Raw genomic sequence first — 26,961 nt, forward strand, 5'->3', positions numbered from 1 at the left:
GCATCCATAACAATCTCTGCCCTAGTCCTTACAGCCATGCCCGCTGATTAAGATCACTCACACCGTCTTCTCCTCTCCAGGACTTGTTCATATCCTCTTGTACATTTTCCTGTAGGGCAGGCAGGGCACCCATGCTGAAAGCCTCCCAGAGGGTTGGAAAACAACAAGAAAACTCAAGTAGGTTCAACTGAGAGCATCTTCTGAAAGACCCTGAGTAGGATGGCAGCAACAGGCGGTGTCTGCTGTCCAAAACCCCAATAAGCTGAGAATGGAGAGGCTGGTCGCCAGGACAGCAGTTACGCTGGGGAGGACTTATTGGTCAGGACATCCGAGACCTTCTCTCAAGGAGGGGCCAGAAACCAGTAAGACCACGGCCAGAAAAACTCTTTAGATGAAAGAATATTGTCTGGGAGGACATTGTTCAGAGCATCTCTCTCTTGTTCAAGGAACTTGGACGTTATCCACATTTCCTTTTACCTGTGACTTTCAGAGGATCATATTTATCTCTTCTTCAGAACCTCACTTTCCTAATCTATGAAAAGGGGCCAATTATATCTGCACTACTTAACCATACATGTAAAAACTACTATAAACCTTAAGGGACACACACTTTTTCTCTCTATTTCTGTCTCTTTCTCTCACCTGTCTCCTTCTGTCTGTCTCCCTTCTGTGTCTCTGTCTCTGTCTGTCTCTCTGTGTCTGTCTCTGTGTGTTTGTGTGTGCTTGTGAATTATAGTTATTATTTAGTTCGACCCATATTCAGAAGAAAAGTCCTCTACAATACATCCTCCAACCCCGTGGCAAGGGCAGAGCACCACTTGGTGTGGTTTTGAGCTCCTTCTTATCATGGTTGCTCATCCCATCCCATTGAGGCTCACTAGATTGTCAATACCATTCTTAAAATGATGCAGCTCCATCAAGTGGGGGATGACTGAACAACTTATGGTATAGGAATGTGAGGGACTACTGTTGTACCATATGAAAATACAAGAGGGAAGCAGGTAGGTGGTACAGTAGACAGTGTCCATGGAGTCAGGGGACCTGAATTCAAATCCAGCCTCAGACACTTACTAGTTATGGGACCCTAGGCAAATCACTTTTAATCCCAATTGCCTTGAAAGCAAGGAAGGAAGGAAGGAAGAAAAATAATAAAAGAGGGTTTCAAAGAATCCCAGGAAGACTTGTAGGAACTGATACAAAGTAAAATGAGAAGCAAGGGATCAATTTATATACAAACAATACTAAAAAGATAAATACTTTGAGAGTCTTAAGAATTTTGATCAACCCTTTGACCAATCACAGCTTCAAAGACTTCATGATGAAACGTGCTCCTTGCTTCTTGACAAAGAAGTGATGGGACCAGTATGTGATTCCCACAGACACACAGACACACACACGTGGCCAATGAGGGGATTTGTTTGCTCAGTGATAGATGTTTGTAATGAGGTCATCTATCTCTGTTTTTCTCAGTATAGGAATGAGATGTGGGAGGGACAGAAGTCAAAAATTTGCTGGCTGAAAAAAAAAAGAAATTTTATTAAAATATGGCACCCAGAAGTAGCCATAATCCTCTGGCTGTGGCTTGATTTGGGCCAAATACAGAAGGACTCTCTCTCACTCACTTCCGGCATTCTGGATGCTACCGCTCGGCCTCAGATCATATCCATTTTCTCATTGGCTGCACTATCCTACTGACTCATGGGCGTGCTCCTTATTTAAGTCCTTTTCAGGGTAAGTTACCTAGACACTCCCTCCTCCCCCTAGCCCAATCACAGGATGCCTTTTCTGTCTTTTTAGTGGGGAGATTCTGGGACTCCTCCAGAGGAGCCTTTCTCATGTTAAACAATAGAGCCCAAGGAAAACCCCATTTTCTTCCAGACTTAGGAAGGGCACACCTGATAACAAGTACAAGTGGTGAAGGCTGAGGGAGGGGGAAGCAGGGAGGAGAAAAGCCAGTCTCAGGAGATTGTGCCCCTGCTCTCAATGGATATTGAAATATTTTATTTTTTTCTTAATTTTTTTCTGAAACAACTGGCCATGAAACCTTTTAATAACATCACAGAAAAGGTCAGGGAGAAGGAATTTCACAGTCCCTGAGCAAGCAGCTATAACTTCATCCCCTCTAGCTGCAAAAGAGACAGAAACACTTGGCCTGGCCCAAAATTAAGTGTGTGGGGGGGAGGTGTGAGAACAGTGTAGCCCCATTAAGGAAGGGAGCCCAGCAGGGCAGGTCTGGGAATGGAGGAGGAAGAGTGGGCAAGGCAGGACCGTGGGTGGGTCATGTTTCTATCGATTCCTGACTCCCTCAGCAGGTTCCCTCCATAGCTCTGACCCTGTAGCTGAGAGACAGCAGGTAAGGAAAGGTGGGGGGGTCACAAAGTGACAGGTAGGGGAAGCCTTTGAGTGATGGCGTGGGATTATAAATTGAGCATAAATATCTTCTAGGTTTTCAATTGGAAAGAAACAAATATGTTCACTCTAATTGGGTTCTGGGAATGCAAGGAGGGGATGGGGCCTGTGGGACAAGCTCCAGGGCTGGCCTTAGACAGAAAAGGGGGTGTCTGCAAAGCTTCTGAACCAACAGTGTGCAAGGATGGCCCAAGGTTGCCTAAGGTGTATCCTCCTTCAGCCTCCAGTGTTTTCTCCCAAGATGAAGAAAAAAGTGGGGGGAGGAACCCTTCAAAACTGATGTCATTTATACAGTGCTGTCAGGTTCACAAAGCACCGTACTTTCCTTATCTTGTTTGATCCTCACAACATAGTGAGACTGAGGGAGGCTGACTTGCCCGGCTTCACACAGTCAGTTAAATAATGTCTGAGACAGGATTCAACACTCAGGCCTTCCTGACCCCCAAGTCCAACCCAGAGAGAGAAGTGACTCATTGGCAACCTGCGAGACTTGGAGCCAGGTAGTCTTATGTTCAGAAGCTGCCTCGGATACTTACTGGGAAAATTACATAATTCCCAGCCTCAGTTTCCCCATCTGTCAAATGGGGATAATAGCATTGAGCTCCCAGAATTCTGGTGAGGATCAAATGAATTAAAATCTTAAATCACTATACAATCTTAAAACACTATACAAATGATAGTATTATTACTAATACTAATACTGTACTAATATTATAAATACTATAAAAGTATAACTTTATACTATAAATACCATACTATACTATAAAAAACTATATGCTATGTTAAAATATACTATTATAATACTATACTATAAATGTTAATAATATTATAACTATATACTTATACTATAAATAATATACACCATATTCTACTATAAAATACTATAGTATAATATAATACTATTCCATACTATAAATACTATAACAGTATATCTTCATAATATAAATATCATACTATAGTATAAATACTATATAATATTATATACTATACCATAAATACTTTTTTAGCTTTTTTTTTTTAACTGAGGCAATTGGGAAGTGTTAAGCTAGGAAATGTTAAGTGTTTGAGGCCAGATTTGAATTCAGGTCCTGCTGACTTCAGGGCTGGTGCTCTGGCTGGTATACCACCTAGCTGCCCCTATACTATAAATACTAATAATACTATACTATATAGTCTACTATAAAATACTGTAGCATAATACTAAATACTATACTATAAAATACTGTAGTATAATACTATATTCTACTATAAGTACAGTAAAAAGTGTATCAATATCTGTCAGTCCTGCCATTGCCTCAATCTTTCATGCCTTCCCCCGACAGGCTCCAAGTTGTCGCAGAGAAGGGCTCTGAAGCCCTCAGAATGATGTTGCGGTCCCCTGATGGTGAGGAGGCAGACCCTGGTACTCCCTGCCAGGTCCCTTCCTACTCCAGGGCCTCCATTCGGGCTGCCCAGGAAGATGCCAGATCCACAGGAGCCCCTGCATGTCACTCTCCCCACACAGGCAACACGCTATTGCCAGGAAGATGGGTGGAAGCAGGGCTGGAGGGAAGGAGTTTTCCATTCTTGGATCCAATGCACATGGAGACAGGAGGCAGAGTGAGGGGAGGGCAACACCGAGGAGATGTGACTGCTTGCCTTGTGCAAGACGAAAGGCTAGGGGAGCAACGACAGCCAGACACGACTGCCTCAGTGGCCCCTTCCTGACTTTATCATTTAATGACATCCAGAACTAACCCTCCACATGCCCCTTCACCATTAGTCCCTGGTACGTCATGCCCGACCCACAGTAAGTGCTTGTTGACTGAGTGGCCAAGGCTGCCCATGCAAGGGAAGAACTTGGGCTCAGCCTGCCCCTGAGGGAATGGCCGCAGAGGGTGAGCAGCACCTTGGGACAGCTCAGGGTTTTGTCATTCAACAGCTCAGAGTGATTGCCTGAAAGGGCATCTGGAGCTATCCATGATCAGGAAAGACATCCCATATCAAGACTTCTCTTATGATTCATCTCATCACTTTTCATTTCCGGAGGAACCATGAGCAAGAGGCTGATTTCCTCCAACGGAGCTGCTGCCCTCTTCAGCAAGTCTTGAAAAAAGAGGGGTATATGGAGCCAGGGAAGGGGCAAATGCTTTTCTGATAAAGTCTTAAACGTCTACAGATGGGGAAACTGACACTTGGGATCGACTCTTGATCCCATTGCTAATTAGCTGCATAACATTGAGAATGATCTGTTTTGTTTTGTATAAAATGAGAAGATTAGACTAGGGGATTTCTTTTGAAACTAATGATTCTAAGTGATTTCATCCAATTCTCCCTCCACTCTTTGGTCATCTCCTTCTCTGTTCAGTTAAGGGAAGAGGTTTCTTTGGAAAACTGGCCACAATGGTTGGCAGTGGGTGTGTCTCTGTGAGCCTTCTCACTCACCTTGGAAGTACTCTGGCTTCTCTGGGGCTCATTCTTTCAATCCCTCTAGGAGAAAAGCTATCTATATGCCTAAAGATTCTGGGCTCCTGAGCAACTAGAAGGAATACCTGAGGGGTGGGTCATGATTCTCTAGTGGTTAGTGTGCTAACAAGTCAGTTCCTCAACCTTGATAATCGGACTTCTCTACCTGGGTAGGCAATGAGGAATGATGATGATGATGATGATACATGGTGTTTTAAAGTTTACAGAGACATTTTTGTATATTATTTCCTTTGTTCATCACAACAAACCTGTGACGCAGATGTTTTTACTATCTCCATTTTACAGATGAGAAAACTGAGGCTCTGAGCCTAGGGTCCTAAAATAATAATAAATAATTATTTATAATTAATAAATGAATAATAAAATAAAATAGTAAGTGAATGAGGTCAGATTCAGGGCTTCTTGACTGTTAAGGCCTATACTCTATCCACAATTATCACATTACTTCTAGATAGAAAGGAAGCCTGATTTGAGAAGAATTTAGTTGTTAACTCCACCCCTTCAACATCTCTCCTAGCTTTTTCTTTTTCTCAATTCTTACTGCAAGCATGCTAGGTCAATCCCTAATCACCAGCTACCTGGACTACTGACAGTCTTTCCCAACTTTGCCATCTCCCCTGTCCAAGCTCTCTTTCTTCCAAATTGTGAGAATTATTGCTTCTGCTAAAAAATCAGTTCCCTACAGCCTGCTAAATTAACTTGCTTTGTGGGCATGCAAGGCCATTTACAATCTGACATCTTCCCAAACTTGTCCGGTATTACTTTTTTACATTCACTCTTGGTTTTAGCCAAAATGTTCTATCTCCACTATTTGCTTGTTTTTCAGTCGTGTCTGATTCTTCATGACCCAACATGGAGTTTTCTTGGCAAAGACACTGGGATGGTTTGTCATTTCCTTCTCCAGCTCATTTTACAAATGGAGGAAATGAGGCAAGCAGAGGTTGCGAGTCTTGCCCAGAGTGACACTGTAAGTGTCTCAGGTCAGATTTGAACTCAGGAAGAGGAGTTTTCCTAATTGCAGGTCCTGCACTTTAACCCCTGTGCTACCCCACTGCCCAAACCTTCACTGTAAATCCTCATCACTTTGCCTTTGTGCTTTTGCCTATGCTTTGGGTGAGGTGAGCCCAGGGTGGCAGCGAACAGACCCTTACGTTTCATACAATGTTCTCCATGCCCATCCTCACTTAATGAATCTTATCCATCCTTCTCCAGGTGCCTGGCACAAATCTCTGAACCTAATAATAAGCTAATAAGATGCCTAATAAGAGCTTATTGCTGTTATTCTTCTTCATAAGCTACAATTGTCTTTCTCCAGGGGCCAATCTTTTAGAATGCAGAGTTCTAGAACACTCAAGGATTCTTGACCTGTCCTTCCCAGCATGGGATAGTGCCACGGACTCACAGATTCTGAGAATTAGAATGGACCTCAGAAATCATCTCCGAGGCAGTATACAATGATGGAAGAACTCCTGACAGGAGTTAGGGGCTCTGGGTTCAAATCTCACCTCTGTTGCTTACTAATAGAGAGATCTTCCTGTGTGGACACACACTAATCTCATCCTGAAGAAATTCCTAAAATGTCTCAAATGAAAAGAGCAGTCCGGAGGTGGTTTGGCTGGCAGCCAAGTGGAGCAAGATGGGATCTCCCTCCGCCTTTCTCACCACTGAGCTCCTATGGATCACGTCAGCTGCTTTTACCGTCATGTCATTCCATTGGGTCACATTGAATTCAAACTCCACTAACCCCTCAGGTCCTTTCCACGTGGATCGTCATGGCCGTTCTGGGCGGCAAAATTGCTTTAACTCAATTACAGGATGCTTTAAAGCTCTTGGCGTCAAAATGGGGGCCTCCATTACTGACATAAATTGAACCTTGCTAAGATAATAAGCTACAAATAAAATGCCCGAGGAGAGCCTGAGCTCCTCATGCTGATGAAATCACAGGTCTGGACTGATGGAAAACTACTCAGACCGCTAAAAAGTAAGGACTCCCCACGGCTGTCTCAGGATATCTGGGTGATGGCAAGGCCCAAGGCTACAAGATGATTGAGACACTCGTTCGCTTTGCAGGTGTCTCAGAACCTCTAACCTACAGAGTAGCATGAGAGGAAGTCCTCTGGCCACCTAGCATCTTAACTTCCCAAACTCTGAGTTATTCTGAAGTCTTCCCTTTTCTTTAGCCGTCATATCCAATCAACTGCCGAGTCTTGTTGATTCTACCATCATCATCTATCTCACATCTACCTGTCCCCTTCCCTCCTCTCCCATCGTCACAATCCTAGGTTAGGATCTCATCACCGTTCACTTGTACTCTTACAATAGCCTCCTAATTGGCCCTCCTGTAATCAGTCTCTCCTGTCTCCTATCCATCTTCGTGCAGTTTCCAAATTGTTATTCTGGAAGCACGAGTCTGACCGTATCACTTGCATAAACATCAGTGGTTCCCGAACACCTCTGGGAAAACAATAAGAACTCTTCACTTTGACATTTAAAGTCCTTCCCCATCCGATCTCGGGTCACTAATCTTCTTGATGCACTTGCTGTGACAGCCAAGTTGTCCCGCTTACCTTTGCCCACGCTGTGTATCCCACCTCCCATCTCGGTGCCATCCCCACGTCTGGAAGGAGCCCGCCTCCAAGGATCCCCGGCTTCTTTCGTTGCCAGGTTCCACAGGGAGTCTATGCTCATCTCCACAATTGTTAGAGCCCTTCCCCTCAGAACGAATGAATGATATAAGGGATTTCTTAAGCACAGAAAAGGAGTGTGTGTGTGTGTGTGTGTGTGTGTGTGTGTGTGTGTGTGTGTGTGTGTGTAAGAATGTGCCCAATGGCATGGTTTGGAGATGTCCAGAAGGTGTCATGGTTGTCTGGTTCTGGGCAAGCTGGGGTGAAAGTTCCCCTATTTGGACCTAGTGTTTCAGGGACAGAGGTTCTGATAGGGAGGATGCTCAAGGGACATGAGGAGTTGTTTGGAAATGTTCCATCAAGTGACACGGTGGCCATTTACCTGTCAGACTCTTTTTCCTACAGATGCTTTGAACTAAATTTTTGGGGGACAGTTGTTCCCCGCTCCCTCCAGATGGATTGTAAGTTTCTTGAGAACAGGGACGGTTTTTAGAGTTTTATCCTTGGTATCTAGCACCATTCCTGGCACACAGTAGGCCCTTAACACCTTCTTGCTAAACGAACGAACAAGTGAATATAATTCGTTCTTCAGAGCTGAGAGTAGTCAGGAGTGCGCCAAGAGCCCTCCCTAGACTCTCCTCATACCACAGTCTCAGGCCCTGGGTGCCATCCTGCCCAGGCTGATTTATGGCAGGGGCAAGCCTCAGTGAAGTCTGGCAGAGCCAGGGGGTGGGGGGAGGCGAAGCAGCCAATGGGAACCCCAGACTTATAGTTTAGCGTCTGACAGCCTGACTAGCTAAACATCTGTTTGAAATATTAATAACTGTCAGATGGGAAGCGCCCGGGGGCTCAATACAGTTTCACACCATCTGTCTGTAGAGTAAACACACTTATAAGTGTGGGACCCCATGAGCCAAAGAGGCATTCTCCTGCCTCTGCTCAAGGTGGGGGTGGGGAATCGGGGGGAAGGGAAGGGGAACATTCATGTGCACCTGAATTTGGGGGTGCAGGGAGAGAAGTGGAGGAGGCTTGTACAAGTCAGGAGAATGTAGGTCAAAGTCACCGCAAGATCACATATTTGGAGCTGGCGGGGACCTCAAAGATCACACGTTCCAATTCCTTCAGTTTACAGATATGAAACAGAACCCAGAGAGATGGAGCCAAGGACATACGGGCTGTAGTGGTAGAAGGAGACACGGTCTGGATGGCTTTAAGCCTCTTATTTGCCTCTGTTCTCCTAGGAGCTGTGTCCTTAACCAAGGCGGGACACCTATTCCAGAGGAGGCGGGGTATTTCCCAGGTATATCAGTAAAACTCCTCTGCTGATTGGGCAGATTCCCCCATCCCCTTCAGGTGTAAGTTCACTCTGACTTTAGGAGTCTCCTCTTGGATCCTTGGATACCATTTACTTAGTTTTGTTCAGGGGCACCTAGATCTTTTGCAAAGTCCTAGATGTTCTCCAGCAACCAATATACTGAATGCATAATCTAGGCAAGTGCTAATACTGGAGGCTGGAGCTGTCCAGGGATGGCTCGAGGTGTCTGGGTAAAATTCTGGATGAGGAAACTAGATTGTGCGATGGACAGCAATGGCCCTAGAATCTAAAGCCCTGGATTCAAATCTAATCTTGGATATTTACTAGTCATGCAACCTTTGGCTAAGCCATTTGCTTCAGTCTCCTCATTTGTAAAAAGGGAGATAATAAGGACCCTCTCCCAGAGTGGTAAGAATAAAATTATATATTTATAAAGTGCTTTGTAGATCTCAAAGTACAATATAAATAAAAATATCATTATTACTAAGGACCAACAATAACCACATAGAGGAAATCGCTGACTTTGGAGGAGGAGGGCTGCAGGACTCACCAGAACGGTCAGGACCGTCGTCCCCACAGTAACATTCTCATACAGGCTGACGTTGTACAGCGGCTGGCTGAAGATGGGCCTGTTGTCATTCTCATTGATAAGGGTGATCTTCACCTTGGCATAGCCCACATGGTCTGGCACGCTCTCATTGGCAAACATCTAGGCAGGGAGAAGAGGGAGAGCGTGGGTGAGCACCAGTGTACCCCCATCTCCATCCTTTGGCATTTTACTACTGGGTGATGGACATCTCAGCCCAAGGGCTCTGTTCTCAGTTTCTATCTACCTGTCTTTCTTGGGTCTCTCTGAACCTGCCCCATCCTGTCTCAAGAAGGGGTGATGGCTTATGGGCATTATTCCAACAGCTACTTTTGCAGGCCTCTCTGGAAAGTCATTGGAGCTACTGGCCCTGCTTGGAAGGACTGATGGTGGATCGGGCCAATGTGAGCATGTGGGCACTTATGGCGTAGTCTGATAAGGACATACACTGATGGTTTGCGTTCAGCAAATCTGTAGTTTCCCTAATGGTGGCTACCTTGTGCTTGGTGGGCAGCTCTTGCAACTGAGGTTCTGACCTTGAGCAAAGCAAGGACGGGGACTTGAGAAAGTGGGCACCCCTGTTTCTACTCACTGATTGGTCAGTAGGGAAACAAGAATGATGAGTCCTCCCTTAACCCTATATTGGACTATGTGCTGATTACTCTGGGGATAGTCAAATTCCTGCATCTGGAGTCTGCTCTGCATTTTGGATCTAGGAATCTCTGTACCTTAAGTCCTTTCTAGCCTCACTTCCCTTTCTATTTTGAACTTAAACCCCACTCTTTCAATCTTCCCTTCCCCTTCCAGGTAACCTGTGCCTTCATATTTTGCCATCTTGTAATATCCCTCTGCGTCCCTTCTTCCTCTTGTCTTTCCCAGGAGAGTAAGAAGGAGAAATGATATTCACCCTGAAAGAGTTCTAATGGTGGATAGTATCCAGACAGTGAGAGTTTTGGGGACTTAGAAAAGACCTTTTAGTTATTTTCTCAACTCATATTCCATAGTCAGCCACCTCCTATACAACCTATGCATGAAAAGCAGATCCAGCCACCTAACCTGCTATTTAACTTGATATGTTGTCAGGAATTTGTTCACTGGGTAGTATTTTTCTGGGGTCGACCTGGAGCTGCTCTGGTTTCTAACTCCTGAATTCTAGTGATGGGCTGTTACCATTTACTCAGAAATAACTTCCTCTCACGTCCATCCCTGTGAAGAACCACCCATTGGCGTGACTTTGCAGAAATTCTCCTTTCTCCTTGGCATAAGTTACCCTGTTCCAGTCTTTTCAACTGCTTAACTCAGGCCTATTTCCATGTTAGGTCCTTAGAGATATTAGGGAGAAATGGAGTTCACTTATTCTTTTGCCTGAATCTGCCTCCCCATCTCAACTCACGGGAAAGAAAAAGGAGAGGAGGATACTTACATCAAAATCATAACGGGAGACAGTCTCGTAGTCCAGTGGCTGGGCCACTCGCATTCGGATGTCAGCCTTCCCTTGGATGGAAGTGGGGGAGACGATGAAGTGGTGGGAGTTTGTTGCCCACCAGATAGACTTCAAACATGCTGTTGAGGCCCTGGAGGAAATGTAAGGCCAAAGAAATCCATGACACAGTGACACAGGGTGACTGGGATGCTGGGGCTACAGGGACCATGGGCCTAGGCAGAAGAAATGTTGGGGAGGATGGAGCACAATGGTCGGTAGCTTGGTTGGAGATCAAAGAAACAAGAAACATAAGTAGATGGGTAACAAGTTAGGAAGTAACAATAGGCAAGATTGGTCTGGAAAAATCTCAGGATGGGTTGGAGAGATTTCGCCATCCCATTCATTCATCCATTCATTTCTCTCTCTCTCTCTCTCTCTCTCTCTCTCTCTCTCTCTCTCTCTCTCTCTCTCTCTCTCTCTTCTCTCTCTCTCTCTCTCTCTCTCTCTCTCTCTCTCTCTCTCTCTCTCTCTCTCTCCCCCCTTTTTCTCTCTCTCTGTGTCTCTCTGTCTCTTTTTCTCTCTCTGTCTGTCTCTCCATCTTTTTTTTTTGTGATGAGGCAATCTCCAGGATTACACAGCTAATAAGTGTCAAGTATCTGAGACCAGATTTAAATTAAGGGCCTCCTGACTCCAGAGAGGGGTGCTCTGATCCCCAAGTCTATCTTAATAGATTTTCTTTGAAAATGGTTTAGGGGGGATGAGAGTACTGACCTGGACTTTAAAAGGGGGAAGGAAGGAAACCCTCACCTTGATCATTTAACTTGGGTCTTAGGGTTCTTTCCAACTGAGATTGACTAAATTGTCATTAAATAGAAAGATGGTCCTCTCCTTAGCTTGGCGATCCTAGGAAATGTGACTACATCTATTTGCTTGATGTCAGTAACAAGAATACCAGTCATCAGTGCTAACACTTGTTCATCACCCATCACAGGTACAGTGTACAACAGTATGGATGGGCTACCCAGCCTCCTTCTAAAAGATCGCTTCTGTGGCAATGAGGAGCCCAGAGCCCTTTCCCATGGGCTGTATGAGTTAAGTAAGGACCTTGGCTCATATGAGCTTCTTTGTGTCAATTGGCAGACTTTTAACAGGAAGGTTATACTGGCTTTCTTGCTGTTTCTCACACATCAACACTCCATCTTCCCATACATCTCAGAATGTCTTTGCCTGGTGGTCTCTTATAACTGGAACATTGTCCTTCCTCACAACTCCTTCTGGTTTCCTTATGTCCATCTATGCTTTGTGTCATTCAATCATTTTTCATTTGGATAGGACTCTTTTTAATCCCATTTTTTTTTGATAGAGGTGCTGGAGTGGTTGAAACATTTCCTTCTCCAGCTTATTGATGATGGAAACTGAAGCAAATGGGGTTCAGTGACTTGGCTGGATTTGAACTCTTGACCCCAGACCCTCTATTCTATTTACAAAGCTATCCAAATCCCCCTTCTATGCTAGCATGGCATATAGAAACAACTCTGGATTCAGTTTTAGGAGAGCTGTTTCTTAATCTAGTTTCTGTTTTGTTAGAGGAGTGATTAGACAAAACATTGAACTTCTGTAAGCCTCAGTTTCTTCATCTCTAAAAGTGGGCATAAAGACACTTGTACCATGGCTTTCTCAAGGGTTGTTGTGAGGAAATCACTTAGTGGATTTTAAAGCACTATGTACATTTTTGTTATTACTCTTATTATCAATGAATTGATGTTTGTGGAATCAAACTGTCAAATTGATAGGATACGGCATGTGGTATAGATGGTCTACCTTGGTGGTATATGTCAAAGCTGAACTCCCTAGGACCCTCTTTGGGGACTTTCCTCTCTGGCAGATGGTTGTGGCAGCCCTTACTTCTCTTAAATTCTCTTACTTAGCAGCCCTTCTTTTTCTTCCCCTTTTGGAGTGGGACTTGGTATAGACCACGTGGTAAAGCTCTCTGGTCCTAACAGGAGAATTTTCAATTTTACCCCTTATAGACTCCATCCTGTTAGGAGGGGATCAATTAAATGCCCGAAGGGTACACTAATAGCTAAAGCTGTCAGAGCGTGACAGTTCTGAAGGTGACAGAGACAGAGAATCTTCTCCCCCTCTCCTGGACCTGAAGCCCAGCCCTTTCCTGGTGGCACTTTCAGAGGGAGGGAGCTGTGGATAAGACATCCCATCCCTCCACCCCACGAGGATGGAGATGCTCCAGGCCTCTGGAGACCCCTTTGCAGAGATAAGGGAGGGAGAGAGACTTGAGAGAAGATATTTTATTACCTGGTCCCCTTCCTGATCCTATAATTTTTACTGTGTCTCTAAGTTACTTAGCATAGGCTCCAAGTGGGGATGAATTTAAAAATGGGTGAGAGGAGGAGACAGACAGACAGAGAGACAAGATAGGTAGACAGAACAGGTTAGAGAGAGAAGATAGAGACAAGACACACAGAAAGACAAGATAAAGAGAAGACAAAGAAACAAAACAGAGAAACAGAGAAATAAAAACAAGACAGAGAGAAAAGACAGACAGAGAGGAGAGAGAGAGAGAGAGAGAGAGAGAGAGAGAGAGAGAGAGAGAGAGAGAGAGAGGGAGAGGGGGAGAGAGAGAGGAGAGAGAGAGAGAGAGAGAGAGAGAGAGAGAGAGAGAGGGAGGGAGAGAGAGAGGACAGAGAGAGAGAGGGAGAGAGGGAGAGAGGAGAGAGAGAGACAGAGAGAGAGAGAGGGAGAGAGAGAGAGAGAGAGAGAGAGAGAGAGAGAGAGAGAGAGAGAGAGAGAGGGAGAGAGAGACAGAGAGAGACAGAGAGACAGAGAGAGACAGAGAGAGAGACAGAGAGACAGAGAGAGAGAGACAGAGAGACAGAGAGAGAGAGAGAGAGAGAGAGAGAGAGAGAGAGAGAGAGAGAGAGAGAGGGAGAGAGAGAGAGACAGAGAGACAGAGAGACAGAGAGAGAGACAGAGAGACAGAGAGACAGAGAGAGGGAGAGAGGGAGAGAGAGAGAGAGAGAGAGAGAGATAGAGAGAGAGAGAGAGAGAGAGAGAGAGGGAGAGAGAGAGACAGAGAGAGAGAGAGGGAGAGAGAGAGAGAGAGAGAGAGAGAGAGAGAGAGAGAGAGAGAGAGAGAGAGAAAGCAGAGAAACAAGGCAGAAACACAGAGAGACAGAGATACAAGACAGAAATACAGACACAGAGAGAAACAAAGCAGAGACAGAAAGACAAGACAGAGAGACAGAGAAAGACAAACCAACTGAGAGACAAGACAGAGAGAAATAGAGACAAGAGAGAGATAAAGAAACAAAGCAGAAAAACAGAGAGACAGAGTCAAGTCAGAGAGACAAAACCGAAAGAGAAACAAGACACAGAGAGAAATAGAGACAAAGAAACAAGGCAAAGAGACAGAAAGATAGAGTCAAGTCAGAGAGGCAAAGCCAAAAGAGAGACAAGACAAAGAGACAGAGAAATAGAGAGACAGGACAGAGACAGAGTCAGATAAATATAACAGAGAGACAAGACAGCAACTCATGGGGAAAGCTTAAACAAGGATGCAGGACAGAGATTATGCCCCTGCCCCAATTCCCTCAGCAACTAGCTTTGCTCAGTGGCTTACATTTGAATGGGAAGAAGATCCAGGAAATATTCTTTATCCCAGACAAGTACCTCCTAATTCCCAAATCAACAATCAAGATCAGATTCTTCCGCTTTAAGCCAGAGCTGCCATGTAACTCTCTGATATGCCCTCATTCCATCTAATTAAAATTCTAATTAGAATAGTAATAATTATATATAAATATATATGTGTATCTATTTATCAGCAATGGTTTTCACACTGCTTCTCTCACAACCATGCTATGAGAAGGCTTGTCCAAGCACTCTTATTCTCATTTACAGATGAGAAAAAAATGTAACTCTGAAAAGTTGTGTGGTAGATAGATGGATGGATAGACAGATATAGTTAGATATGCAGAATGACAGATGGATGGATAGACAGACAGACAGACTGGCATGCAGACAAATGGATACAGATAGATGATAGATCAACATGTGAACAAACAGATCCATAGATGATAGACAGACAGGGAATTTATTAAGCCCTTTGATATGCCAAACACTGTGTTAAGTCCAGAGAATCTAAATACAAACAAGTGAGTCCCCAAGGAGTTTACATTCTGATCAGAAAAGACAAAACAGGAAGCTAAGCCACAGGGTGCTGTGGTTTAGAAATGGTGGCTAGCATGATATTCACACACATGTATTGTACTTAGACTATATTGTAACACATGTAAAATGTATGGTATTGCCTGTCGTCGGGGGGAGGGAATAAGGGAGGGGGGGTAATTTGGAAAAATGAATACAAGGGATAATATTATAAAATATATATATATATAATAAAAAAATTAAAAAAAAAAAAAAAAAAGAAATGGTGGCTAGCAAGTGACATTGTCTATTTTTGCATATGATAAAGCAAGACTTCATCTATTAACCAGGGAAAATGATTCAGTGGAAAGAGTCCTGGCTTTGGAATCAAAGGAAATGGGTTCAAATTCTACTTCTATCATTCTCTATGAGATGTTGGATCTCTTTTTCTTTAACTATGCCATGAGGGGGTTGCACTCAATGACTTCTCAGATCTCTTCCAGCTTTGAATGCATGATCTTATGATCAAGAACTTGCTCATGTTTATAAAACTAATAAATTTTAATACTGGAACTTAAATCCAGATCTTCTAGGTTCCACACTAGGTTCTACTTGCCTTTTCATGAATTATCTACTATGTACAAGGCACTAGCCTAGTTTCTGGGGACAGAAAGATGAAGAAAGACCCTTATCTCTGCTCTTAAGGAGTCTTCCAAGCTCTTTAGGGTAGTTTGGGGAAGGATGGGCATAGAACATGTAGACTAATAGATCTGAGGGAAAATGAGCAATCCAGGAAAATCACTATAGTAGGATTTGAGAAGGGGGGAGATGGCTTTGGGGGAAACCTTGGCTTCTTCAAATCTTCATAACCCCTAATAACTTCATTTCTGGCTCCATCATGTCACTAAAACTGTTCTATGTGATGTGATCAATGACTTTTAAAATTATTTATTTGTTTTGTTAAATATATTTTGTTTTCTCCAGTTACATGCTAAGAAAATGCTTGACATCTATTTTTACAAGATTTTGAGTTCCAAATTTTTCTCCCTCCTTCCCTTCAGTGACCTTTTGACTCCCACATCCAATGGCCTCTTCCTTATCTTCATCCTGACATCTTTATTACTTTTACCCCTATAGATGACAGCCTCCTTCAGAATGGTCTCTTCTTTCTCGACTTCTGGGCCACGTCCCTCTCTCCCTGTTCTCCCCCTGCTTATCTGACTACTTCTCAATCTCCTTTACTTTAAGGATCACTATCTATCTCTCTAAGAATGATTGTTCTGGATCCTCTTCTAGCCTTAAACTCTGGCTTGGTGATTTCAACTATTCCTACAGGCTCAATTAAGATCTGAAAAAACTTCATATCCAGCCTTCTATTTCTCCATATGTTCTAAGAACACAAATCATGTGTTTCCACCTGGCTATCTGATGGACATCTCAGTCAAGTTATCCAAAGCAGAACTTGTTCTCTTCCCATCTAATCCTTTGTCCCTTCAAACTCTCATTTGCCTTAATGGTCTCACTGTCCTTCCCATCACTTGAGTTCACAAATCAGGGCTGTTTTAACTCTTCCCTCTCCCACCACATTCAATCAGTTGTCAAGTCTTTGCTTCCACCACACTTCTTGCATCTTCCCCCTTCTCTATATGACATAACCACCACCTCCATGCCTCAGATCGGGTCCTAGTGACCCTTTCCCTGGATTATTTTAATAGCATCTTAATTGTTCTTCCTACTTCTAGTTTATGTCCTCTTGAATCTATTCTCTCCACAGTGGCCAAAATAATATTTCAAAAGCACAAGTCTGGCAATGTCCCTTTCTTATCTGTAATTCATCAGTGGTACTTCAGATTATTTATGAGATAAAATAACAACTTCTTAGTCTCGCATTTAAAAGCTTCACCATGTAACTCCAATAATAACATATTGTTTTTTCAATATTGCAAGGCACTCAATTAAAATTACTCATAAATCTTCTTGATATGTTTAAATCATAATAGAAAAAATGAAATCTGGCCATTCAGGTGTTTTTATGGAGGCCACAGGAATAAAGGGATCTAAAGATTAAAATATTCTTTATCTAATTTGCTGATTTTATTAACTTTGTCCTCAAAATGTTCAGTAGAGATAAAGAAATGTAGAAGTGCACTGTAGGAAAGAAAATGGGAGTATTGAAAGATGGTTGATATTCTTATCTTAATTTTAATTTTATAGCTTTTGAATAGTACCTCAAAGGAGGTATTTTATAATTTGGTTTCTTTATTAAGGCCCAGTATTTGGCAGCCATGGTTGAGATTGTGTTGTTTAGTACTGTTTGTTTGCATGTTGCCAACACAACCTTTCTGAGAACTCATAAATCACGACACTGAACAACTTCGGGGGTTTTTGAACATAAAGACAAGGGCTGTGCTGTTGCAATAACTATGTAGACTGTCTGAGATATCCCAGGATTATTTAAATAATACCAGGGATATATGTTGTGAAATTATGAATTGGTGTGTCTCCCTAACCTTTTGGGTTAATGAGTGGTGTATTTTTACCCTAATAACTGGCAGCATGGCATACTGGCAGTGTACCTTGCAACATTAAAGCAAGGTTTCTATTCTAAGGCAGAGTAAAACTGTTCAATAAAAAAGATTGCAAGGCATTTTATATATATACAATCTAATTTTAGTCTTTCAACAACCCTATGAGATAGATAATGCTGATATTTATCACCTCATTTTACATATGAGGAAACTGAGGCTAAGAAAAGGGCAAGATTTTGTCCAGAGTCACTTAGTTATGAAGTCAAAGGAAGGATTTTAATTGAGGGTTAATCCAAGTGATGAGAGAGAGAGGGGGGGGAAGGGCAAGAGAGACGAAAGAGGAAGAGAGGGAGGGAAGAAGGAAGAAAAGAAGGAAGAGAAAGAAAAGAAAGGGAAAAAGAAAGGAAGGAAGGAAATAAGGAAGCAAGAAAGGGAGGAAGGAAAGAAGAAAGGAAGGAAGGAGGAAAGAGGGAGGAGAAAAAAGGCAGGAAAACAGAAAGAAAGAAGGGAAGAAAGAAAAAGATGAAAGAAAGAAGGAAGGAAGAAAAAGAAAAAAGAAATTAGCAAAAGAAAGGAAAGGGAGAGAAGGAAGAAAAAAGAAAAAAGGAAGAGAAAAGAAAAAAGAAGAAAAGGAAGAAAAAAGGAAAGAGAAAGAAAAAAGATAAAAAGAAAGGAGAAAAAAAGAAAAAAGAGAAGAAGGAAGGAAAGAAAAAAGAAATAGGTAAAGAAAGTAAAGGAAGGAAAAAAGAAGGGAGCAAGGTAAAAAAAAGAAGCAAAAGAAGGAAGGAAAAAAGAGAAAAAAAGAAGGAAGGAAGAAAAGAAAGAAAGAAAGAAAAGGAAAGAAGAAAGAAGGAAAAGGAGGAAAAAAGGAAAAAAGAGAGGAAGGTGAGCAGGGAGGGAGAAAAAAAATCAGAAAAACAGAAAGAAGAGAAGACAGAAAAAGGAGAAAGAAAAAGAGAGGAAAGACAAGAAAAAAGAAAATAAAAGAAAGAAGAGGGAGAGAAGGAAGAAAAGAGAAAAAAGGAAGGGAGAAAAAGAAGGAAGAGAAAAGAAAAAAGAAGGAAAGGAAAGGAAAAGGAAAGGTGGAAAGAAGAAAAGATAAAAGGAAGGGAGAAAAGAAGGAAAAAAGAAAGAAGCAAATGAAGGAAGGAAGAAGGAAGGCAGGTAGGGAAGAATGGAAGGAAGGGAATGGAAGCGACGGAAGGAAAGGACTATCCTGTTACTAGACATTCAGAGAATTGGGTACATACATTCACGCAAAGAATGAAGTCACGTTAATAACATGCAAAATGTCCTAGTGAAAACCAAGATCAAACAATTTTGGTAGCATTAAGCAGTAGCTCCCTGGCTGAGATGGGTCTTGAGCTGAGTGTGGGGAAGAAGGAAGGACGCTCACAGATCAGCAGGTGGAGAGAGCAGACTGAGCAAAGATGCTGAGGCGGGATGAGCAAACGGCAAGCCCTTGTCTGGGCTGAGCCAGGCGGTGCTGGGGCTAGGGTCAGGCTAGGGAGCGGTGGGCTTGTGGCTACTTTGGAGGTGGGGCCGCTCTTCTTGGGACACAGTGCCTGACACATAGCAAACGCCTAATAAATACAAACTGTTGATTAGACAATGCCCTAGCCCTCCCTTACAGGCGGTTTCTTCCCTCCCCATTGGCTTATATTATAGGGCTCTCCCCTTTGGCACCCCAGGTATGGCAGGAGAAACCTCAGGGCCAGCCCCTCCTTGCCCACTATTGAAAGCCCTATCCAAGCTGGCTTCCACCCGCTTTCCAGTCTTAATCTATAATATTCTCCCTCCACTCCATTCCACTCATATTGGCGTGCCAGGGGATTTCCATGAATAATGTTCAGCACCGGCTGTCTCCCATTTCCGGACACCTTCCCTTTTTTAGAATCCCCAGCTTCCATCAAAGCACAGTGTAAGTCCCTCTTCCTGCCTCCTTTTCCTCCTTGCCGGTTGTTCACGCCCTCTCCTTTCTTAAATGATGTTGTCTTACTTTGATATCCTTTGTATTTGCTTATGTATGTGACAATGCAGAGCTTGCGAGTGAGCAGAGTCTGCCTTTTGTCATCTCATTGGGCTCTTCACCTCACAGGGCGGGTGTGAGGATCAAATGAAATAATATCTGAAAAAAGGGATTGGCAATGGTCAATTCTTCCTTGTTTTCCTCACACAAGTACAGAGGTGACCCTACTCTGCAGAGGCAAAGCTGCTGGGGAATGAGGTTCTCGCAGGTCCTTCTGGGCTGGAGAGGCTTCTGGGGGAAGGAGGTAGCATTCGGAACCCCATTTAACAAGGGACGAATCTGAGGCAGAAATAATCTGACTCGACCAAGGTCACATAGCTAGTGACGGAGGCTGAATTTGAACTCGCCTCTCCCTGACTCTAAAGTATGACATTGTAACAGAGAAATTCTGATCAGAAGATACAATATCGGGTAACAATTTTTGGCTACAGTACCTAGATGGTGCAGGGATAGAACAATGAGACTAAAGTCAGGAGAATCCAAATTCGAGTTCAGCCTCAGATCCTGAGTCTCAGTTTCCCCATGTTTAAAATAGAACACCGACCTCCCAGGATTGTTGTGAGGATAAAATGAGAGGCTGTTTTTAAAGCATTTTGCAAACCTTAAAACCCTATCAATTCTAGCTTTATGAATAGTACTGGTGAAAGCTGTCTACTAAGGGATGAAGGAGTGATCGACGTGGAGAGAGATGAAAGTGGGACTTTCAAGGTGCTAATTTCAAGTGTTACAGGTAGAAGTCTGAAGTCATCGTGGTCAGCGGCACAGAGGAAGCTGAATTTTTAAGTGTGGAAGATGGGGACGGGAAGGTGGATCTCTCCCCCCATACTTTCTTTTTTAATTTTAATTTTAATTTTTTATTTTTTTCCCCCAATACTTTCATATCTCACAGATATCTTCCTAGGTTCTGACTCAAGACAGTGACCAGCTGGGAACTTCCAAGAGAGAAGTGACAAAAGTCTGGGGTTACAGGTAGTTATGGAAATGCAAAGAGAGAAAGTACATCAGAAGGACACTTAAGAAAATGAAATGCAAAGACTTAGTGATCAAAAGTGAAGGAGAAGGTAAGAAATAAAGAGTTAAAAATGACTATGTGGTTGAACCAGAGAGAAAGGGATGATGGTGCCGAGAATCATCTGAATAGAGGTAGCAGCTGGAAGTCGTGGGAAAGAATCAGATGGCCAAAGGTTCTTTAAGAAATTTTGTGGAGCAGAGAGAGACATGTGTAATATGCTCCCATTTCACAGATTGTGAAAGTGAGCCCCAGACAAGTTGGGGATAGTGAAGAAGGTCCTATTGCCTCAAAGGCACAAGGACAGAAAAATACCTTGTGTTGATCAGCAGTGCCTGTCTACCCCTTTCCCCCCAAAAGGTGACAGAAGGGGTCATTGCCTTGTCTCTGAGTCCCATGCCCGAGTTTCCTGGGCTGCCTGCCACGGGCGGCTCCTTGTGGGTTGGTGAGGGTGGTGGGGGGTCCTCGAAGAGTTATCGAGGGGCCATTTTGTCAGAAAGCACGATAGAGAAGAACATCAAAAGGAGCCCCAGCATGTGCCAAGAGGAGCCTGGTGGATTAAATTCCTTTCCAGCTGGGAAATCTGATGGGGCTGGTGATAGCTGCCATCGCCAATTACCAGCGGCTGCACCTCCCCACGTGTCATCTGGGGGGAGCGGGGCCCCATCTACCCATGGGGAGGCTGGCTGAGAAGGCTCCCGTTTATTTATTTATTTGTTTGGGAGGGGGAGGGAGGCGGAGGGGGAGCTCAGCACATAAAATAATTCTCCCCCTGATGATTTCTGCTCCCATGCCGTTTGCTTTGCTCCTGGTTACTGAAGCCTTTGTGCCCCCCGTGGAGGGCAGAACGCCAATCCTCCCGTGTCCCCCGTTATCAGCTGCCTGCCAGAAGGGGCTGCCTTGCAACTTTCAACTTCTCCATCCTCCTCCTCCACCCCTACTCTTTATTCCTGCCTCCCTCATCCTGCAACAAGCGGGGGAGGACGGGGCTTGATAGCATTAAGAACAGAAGCCGTCTCTTTCCAAGGCTTGCTTCCCCATCCTTCCCTCTGCCCCACCAGTTCTCACCTATCCTGGTTTACTGGGTAGGTTTTCCCCTCTATCTTTGGTTAAGGTTTTCAAAGCCCAACTTATTGGGGGACAAGAAGTTGGGGAGAAGAAACAAGGGGCCAAGCCTTCACTTTCCACACTTTATAAAGTGTTCTCCATGCTACTGCACTTACCTCCTCTCTCCCTCTCTCTCTCTCTCTCTCTCTCTCTCTCTCTCTCTCTCTCTCTCTCTCTCTCTCTCTCTTGTCTCTGTCTCTCTCTCTCTCTCTGTCTCTCTCTCTCTCTCTCTCTCTCTCTCTCTCTCTCTCTCTCTCTCTCTCTCTTTCCTCTCTCTCTCTGTCTCTCTCTCTCTGTCTCTGTCTCTGTCTCTCTCTGTCTTTCTCTTTGTCTTTGTCTCTGTCTCTCTGTCTTTCTCTCTTTCTCTGTCTCTCTCTCTGTTTCTTTCTGTCTCTGTCTCTCTCTGTCTGTCTCTTTTCACCTATCTCTGTTTCTGTATCTCCGATTCTGTGAAAAATCAAATATTCATCCAGGGAGCTGCCCCCAAGATTCCCAGGTCTATCTCTTGGAAGCCAGGTTGTGGGAAAGTGTGTTGGCAGGAGGGGTTCAGACCACTACTAATTACTCCCTCCTTTTAAGGGAAAAGATGGCTTTTCTACCCACCCTTCCCACTTCCATATCAGAGACAGATGTTGGGAAGGCAACCATACCCTGGCACCATGTTTACAATTGATGGTTGCCAACTAGCAGAAATTGGAAATTGTGGAGACAGTCTGAGATCCCAAGGAGCCAAAGCTGCTCAGCAACTCTGCCATCCTCCCTGCCACCCCTGCCTCCTCCCAGACTCAAATCCTACAAAATGTCATTTCTCAGAGAGGGAAGCAGAGAAAGGTACAGAAAAGGGCATCTCTCTACACAAGATCCTTTGGCAAGGGAGGATGAGCCAGGATGAAAGCCGTAGATTAATCATCATCCCTTTCCTTCTACCCTAATCGCTTGGTCATCTTTCTGGCTCAAAAGCTCAAGGCCGTTTCCTTCAGGAATCAAAGACCTTCAGAGTTACAAGGGATCCGAAAGGTCATGTGGTCCATCCCCCTTGGTGGACGCATTCCATCTTTCCTCCAACGTTCCTGGCCAGTGTGCTTCGTTTCTACTTTGTGAACATTCTGGATTAGGAACCTCCTGAGGTAGCTTTGTTCACATCCCCTTCTTATGCCCACTGTCCGAACAGCACCACGGTCCCCAACTGCCCACCCCAACATACAACCTGATAATTACAATATCTATGTGCTCTGGGGGGAGGGCTAGTGCCACAGTAGTGAAGAGAGCCTTGGGTTTGAAGGAAGAGAACACGAGTTTTACTCCTGGCTTCGAGTCAACTCCCACATCCCCAAATGCAAATTCATGTGCCCCGTGAACTCCCTGGCTCAACAATGATCTCATGAGCCTTTCCCTGTCCACTAAGACAGGGACCATTTCTATCCTTCATTCCACAGATTGTGTGCTCTGATCCCCATGCTCTGAACTCTGCATATCTTGTCCTTGACTTGGTGGCCTCCCTGGGGAGTCACAGTCAATAGCACATTTCCAACAAGAGAGAAAATTCTAGGGGATTTCCTCATAGGCGACAATCTCTGTGCTGCTGTTACATATGCCCAAGGATTGGAGAAAGGGCGGCTGCCCACCAAGGACCTGAATCTTCATTTCCCTGCACACACACACACAACACATATATGTATGTATGTGTATGTATATATGTATACTTCATTTCCCTACACATATGTGTATATATATTACATGTGTGTATATGTATATATGTACATATACATATATGCATGTGTATATAGGTATATATGTATGTGTATATATATATATATGTACACACACACATACAGGTGGTGGTGACAGTGAGAATAAAGGAAGGGAAAGAAGATGCTAGTGGCTTTTTCTAGGTTCACAAAAAGTTTGTGACTTAGCTATGGTTTAGGGAAAGAGCCCTTGGCCATGAATTAGGCAAGATTGAGGGACACGTCACCCCAAACAGCTCCTGGCTCCCAGTGGATTATGAAGGAAAGGTTTTCCCTCCTTTCTTGTGGTCCCTGTTTAATCTATGCTATTGAGTGACAGAAAATCAAACACCCCCCTTACTGTGTTCTTTATCACTCCATCATCCATCGCTTCACTTAATTAAGACCAAGCAGATGTCCAGAGGACCCATGGCTAGGGAGGCACTCCCCATTTTCATTCTCACTACATCTTGGGGAGAAGTTGAGACTCTGCTGCTCTGGCCCTGTCCTTCTCACACACCCCTAAAAAACTAGGAGCAAAAGGGCAGAAGGGCAGTCTTTTGGCTCTATGTAATGCAATATTTCCTAACAATTACTGATATCTAAAAGGGCTGCACTGGATGGTAATGAGTCTCTCAACACCAGAGATTTTCAAGAGATGGTTGGATGACAACCTGCCAAGGATTTAGGTGGGGGGGGGTTCCTATTCAGAGACGGGTTAGATTCATTGATCACAAAGATCCCTTCTAATTTAGAGATGTTGAGATTTCAGAAGTAGCTATTTCACAACTGTTCTTGCTCCCCATGAGGCTCCCCACCTTTTCTGGGTATTCTTGTCCTGTCAAGGGACCACACTGGGAATGGGAAGGGCTGACCACGAGTTCTCATCCATTCTTTGTTCTCCACATTTCAATCTTCCCAGACCCAAGTCAGTCACCTTTTTTTTTTTTTTTTCCCCTGAGGCTGGGGTTAGGTGACTTGCCCAGGGTCACACAGCTAGGAAGTGTTAAGTGTCTGAGACCAGATTTGAACTCTGGTCCTCCTGAATTCAGGGCTGGTGCTCTATCCACTGCGCCACCTAGCTGCCCCCCAAGTCAGTCACTCTTGGCTCATAAAAAATGATGAGGACGTAGGCAGCTGGGTGGTATATTGGATAAGAACAGCATGCTTGGAGTAAGAAAGCTCGGAGCTTAAAACCTGCCTCAGACATTTACGAGGATGTGTGACCTGAAAAGTCACTAAACCCCTCTCAGTTTTCTATAAAATAGTAATAATAGCTCATAGGATTATTGTGAGGATCAAATAAGAAGTAAAGCACTTTACAAACCTTAAAGAACTACATAGGTACTAATTAGCTTCAAAAATTTCAGCAGAGCTCAAACTACTTTCTTCACTTTCTTCTTCTGCTCCATCATCTTCTGGTTTGCACAAAATCTCAATTTTTGTTCTTCCTAAATTTTAAAAAATAGGACTCTTTTTTTTTGTGGCATGGAGCACAAAATCCTGCCTCTCCTAAGCTTCTGTCTCCTCCAGCCTACCACTTCTGTTACCTTCTTTTCCCTTGGGATTCTGAGCAAAGAGCTCTAATTTCAGATTTCAGAAGTGGTCTGTTTCACATTGCCGTGTCACCTTGGACAAGTCCCTTCATTGTGTTGGACTTCATCCATAAAATGAGTCAGTTGTGTAGATCTCACTTCTTAAACTATGGTTCATGTCCTCAGATGGGTCCCATAACTGAAGACAGAGTCACAAAATTATGATTTATTATCAGCAAATATTTGATTTGTATACTTATATACCTGGGATCATATAAACATTTCTCAGGTGAAAAAAGGGCTGTAAGTAGAGTTTGAGAAGTCCTGCTCTAGATGACCTCTAGTTTCTCTTCCTCTTACAAAGCTGCATTTTTACGATACCCCCATTTCCATTTCCTTGCTCTTGTGTTCCTGAGCCCACTCCTCTCTCTCTCTCTCTCTCTCTCTCTCTCTCTCTCTCTCTCTCTCTCTCTCTCTCTCTCTCTCTCTGTCTCCCTCTGTCCTTGTGTGAGCGCCCTCCCTCCCCCCTCCACCTCCTCTTACTTCTTTCTCCTGCCTACTTGCCTTTTTCCCTCCCTCCCCTCCCTCTTCTCCCCAGGTTATCTGTAGAATTCCGCACACGCGCTGCACAGACGGGATCAATCCGAGGCTGCCTTGCCTTCAGCTTATCTCTGCTCCAAATGATTGATTTTCCCTCTTTAAGAGTAATTTGCTGGTGAATTCCATGTATTGCAAAAAACCCCTGTGAAATCTAATTCAATCCGATTGGCAGCTGGCACTTTGGGGAAAGAATACTGGAGAGCCCGTCAATTTCGTCGGGTGTATGTGTGTATTATATGTCCGACGTGGGCTGGATATAGAGCAGGGAAAAGGCGGGTAGGGGCTGCTGGACATCGGGGACACCTGCCTGGGCACGCTGGGGTCCTCGGCCCCCTGGGAAATGTTCTTAGAACGTACATGGGCAAGCTGCCCGAACTCGGGATATTTTTAAAGAGGCGGCTGGTTTTTGTGGTGAGAACAATGAAATCAGAACCTTGGCTATTGGTCCTGGCCTGGTGTGACCCCAATAAGACCACCTGAGCCCCCTAAGTCCTGGTTTCATCCTTCACAAATGAGGCCATCTGGATGGAGGCGGGAGGGCAGGGCAGGCAGAGGCTCTGCCAGCTAGCTTAGGTTTGAATCCCAGCTTGGAAATTTTCAGGCTTCTCTGGGCCTCAGTTTCCCCATCTGCCAAATGGAATTGATGATACCTATAGCAGGGTCATAGTGGGGACTAAATGAGACAATTCATCCTGAGTGCTCAGTTAACACGGAGTGTCATTTTTCTTAGTGAAAAGTTCTATGGGAAGAAGATGTGACTTTGGATCTGCCTCTGGAGGGCTGTGTGACCCAAGGGAGTCCCTCTGGGCCTGTTTCTTCCTCTGCAAGAATATAAGGGGAGGGGGAGGGGGGATTGGATGACTCCTAAAGCCCATCCCCCGCCCCAGCTAGCTCCAAATCCTCTGACCTGTGACTAGATAATGGGGTGTCTTTCAGCTCTCAATTTCTCTGATTTATGAATCCTATTTGCTTATATATCGCCAAATGCCTCCAGCTCCCAGGAGAATTAGACAAATCCAGTCTGCCTAATTCCTCACTCCCAGGTGTCCTTGTCTTACTCTTGTACCTGGAGATTCTGAAGTCACTGGAGAACTCCTCAGGTCTTCTCCAGAGCACATGGACACCATCATATGGTACTTACATCAGTAAAAATGAGCTCTGGGGGACTCCCAAGAGTCTCTGCTCATAGACTTTGCCCTGAGCCTGTCCAGCCACCTGCTCTCCGGCTTGACTGTCCTTGAATGACCCTCCATGAATCTCCTGTTCTTAATGAAGCTGGGAAAGGGCTGTACAAAAATGCTACGTGGGCAGCAGGGTGTTTCCTTCTGCCCCAAAGTAACCTGGAATCATGGTTTACAAAGAGAAAGGACCTCAGAGACCTCACAGCCAGAGCCAACAGGATTCTTGGGTAGATCCAGTATGATGTCCCATCTTATAGA

The 26,961-nt window shown here is 44.2% G+C and overlaps 1 protein-coding gene across 1 annotated transcript in view; it reads right to left on the reverse strand.

The window, feature by feature from the left end:
- Positions 1–26,961, reverse strand: part of CDH23 (cadherin related 23) — a gene marked incomplete in the record, with an annotated part of 580,971 nt that overhangs the window by 195,279 nt on the left and 358,731 nt on the right. The window contains 4 exon segments of the mRNA XM_074284882.1: positions 9,365–9,523; positions 10,824–10,934; positions 10,936–10,974; positions 15,590–15,595. Of these exon segments, the coding sequence (XP_074140983.1) occupies positions 9,365–9,523; positions 10,824–10,934; positions 10,936–10,974; positions 15,590–15,595 (315 nt within the window).

Source organism: Sminthopsis crassicaudata, chromosome 2 (genome assembly GCF_048593235.1).
Source record: "Sminthopsis crassicaudata isolate SCR6 chromosome 2, ASM4859323v1, whole genome shotgun sequence".
Lineage (NCBI taxonomy): Eukaryota > Metazoa > Chordata > Mammalia > Dasyuromorphia > Dasyuridae > Sminthopsis > Sminthopsis crassicaudata.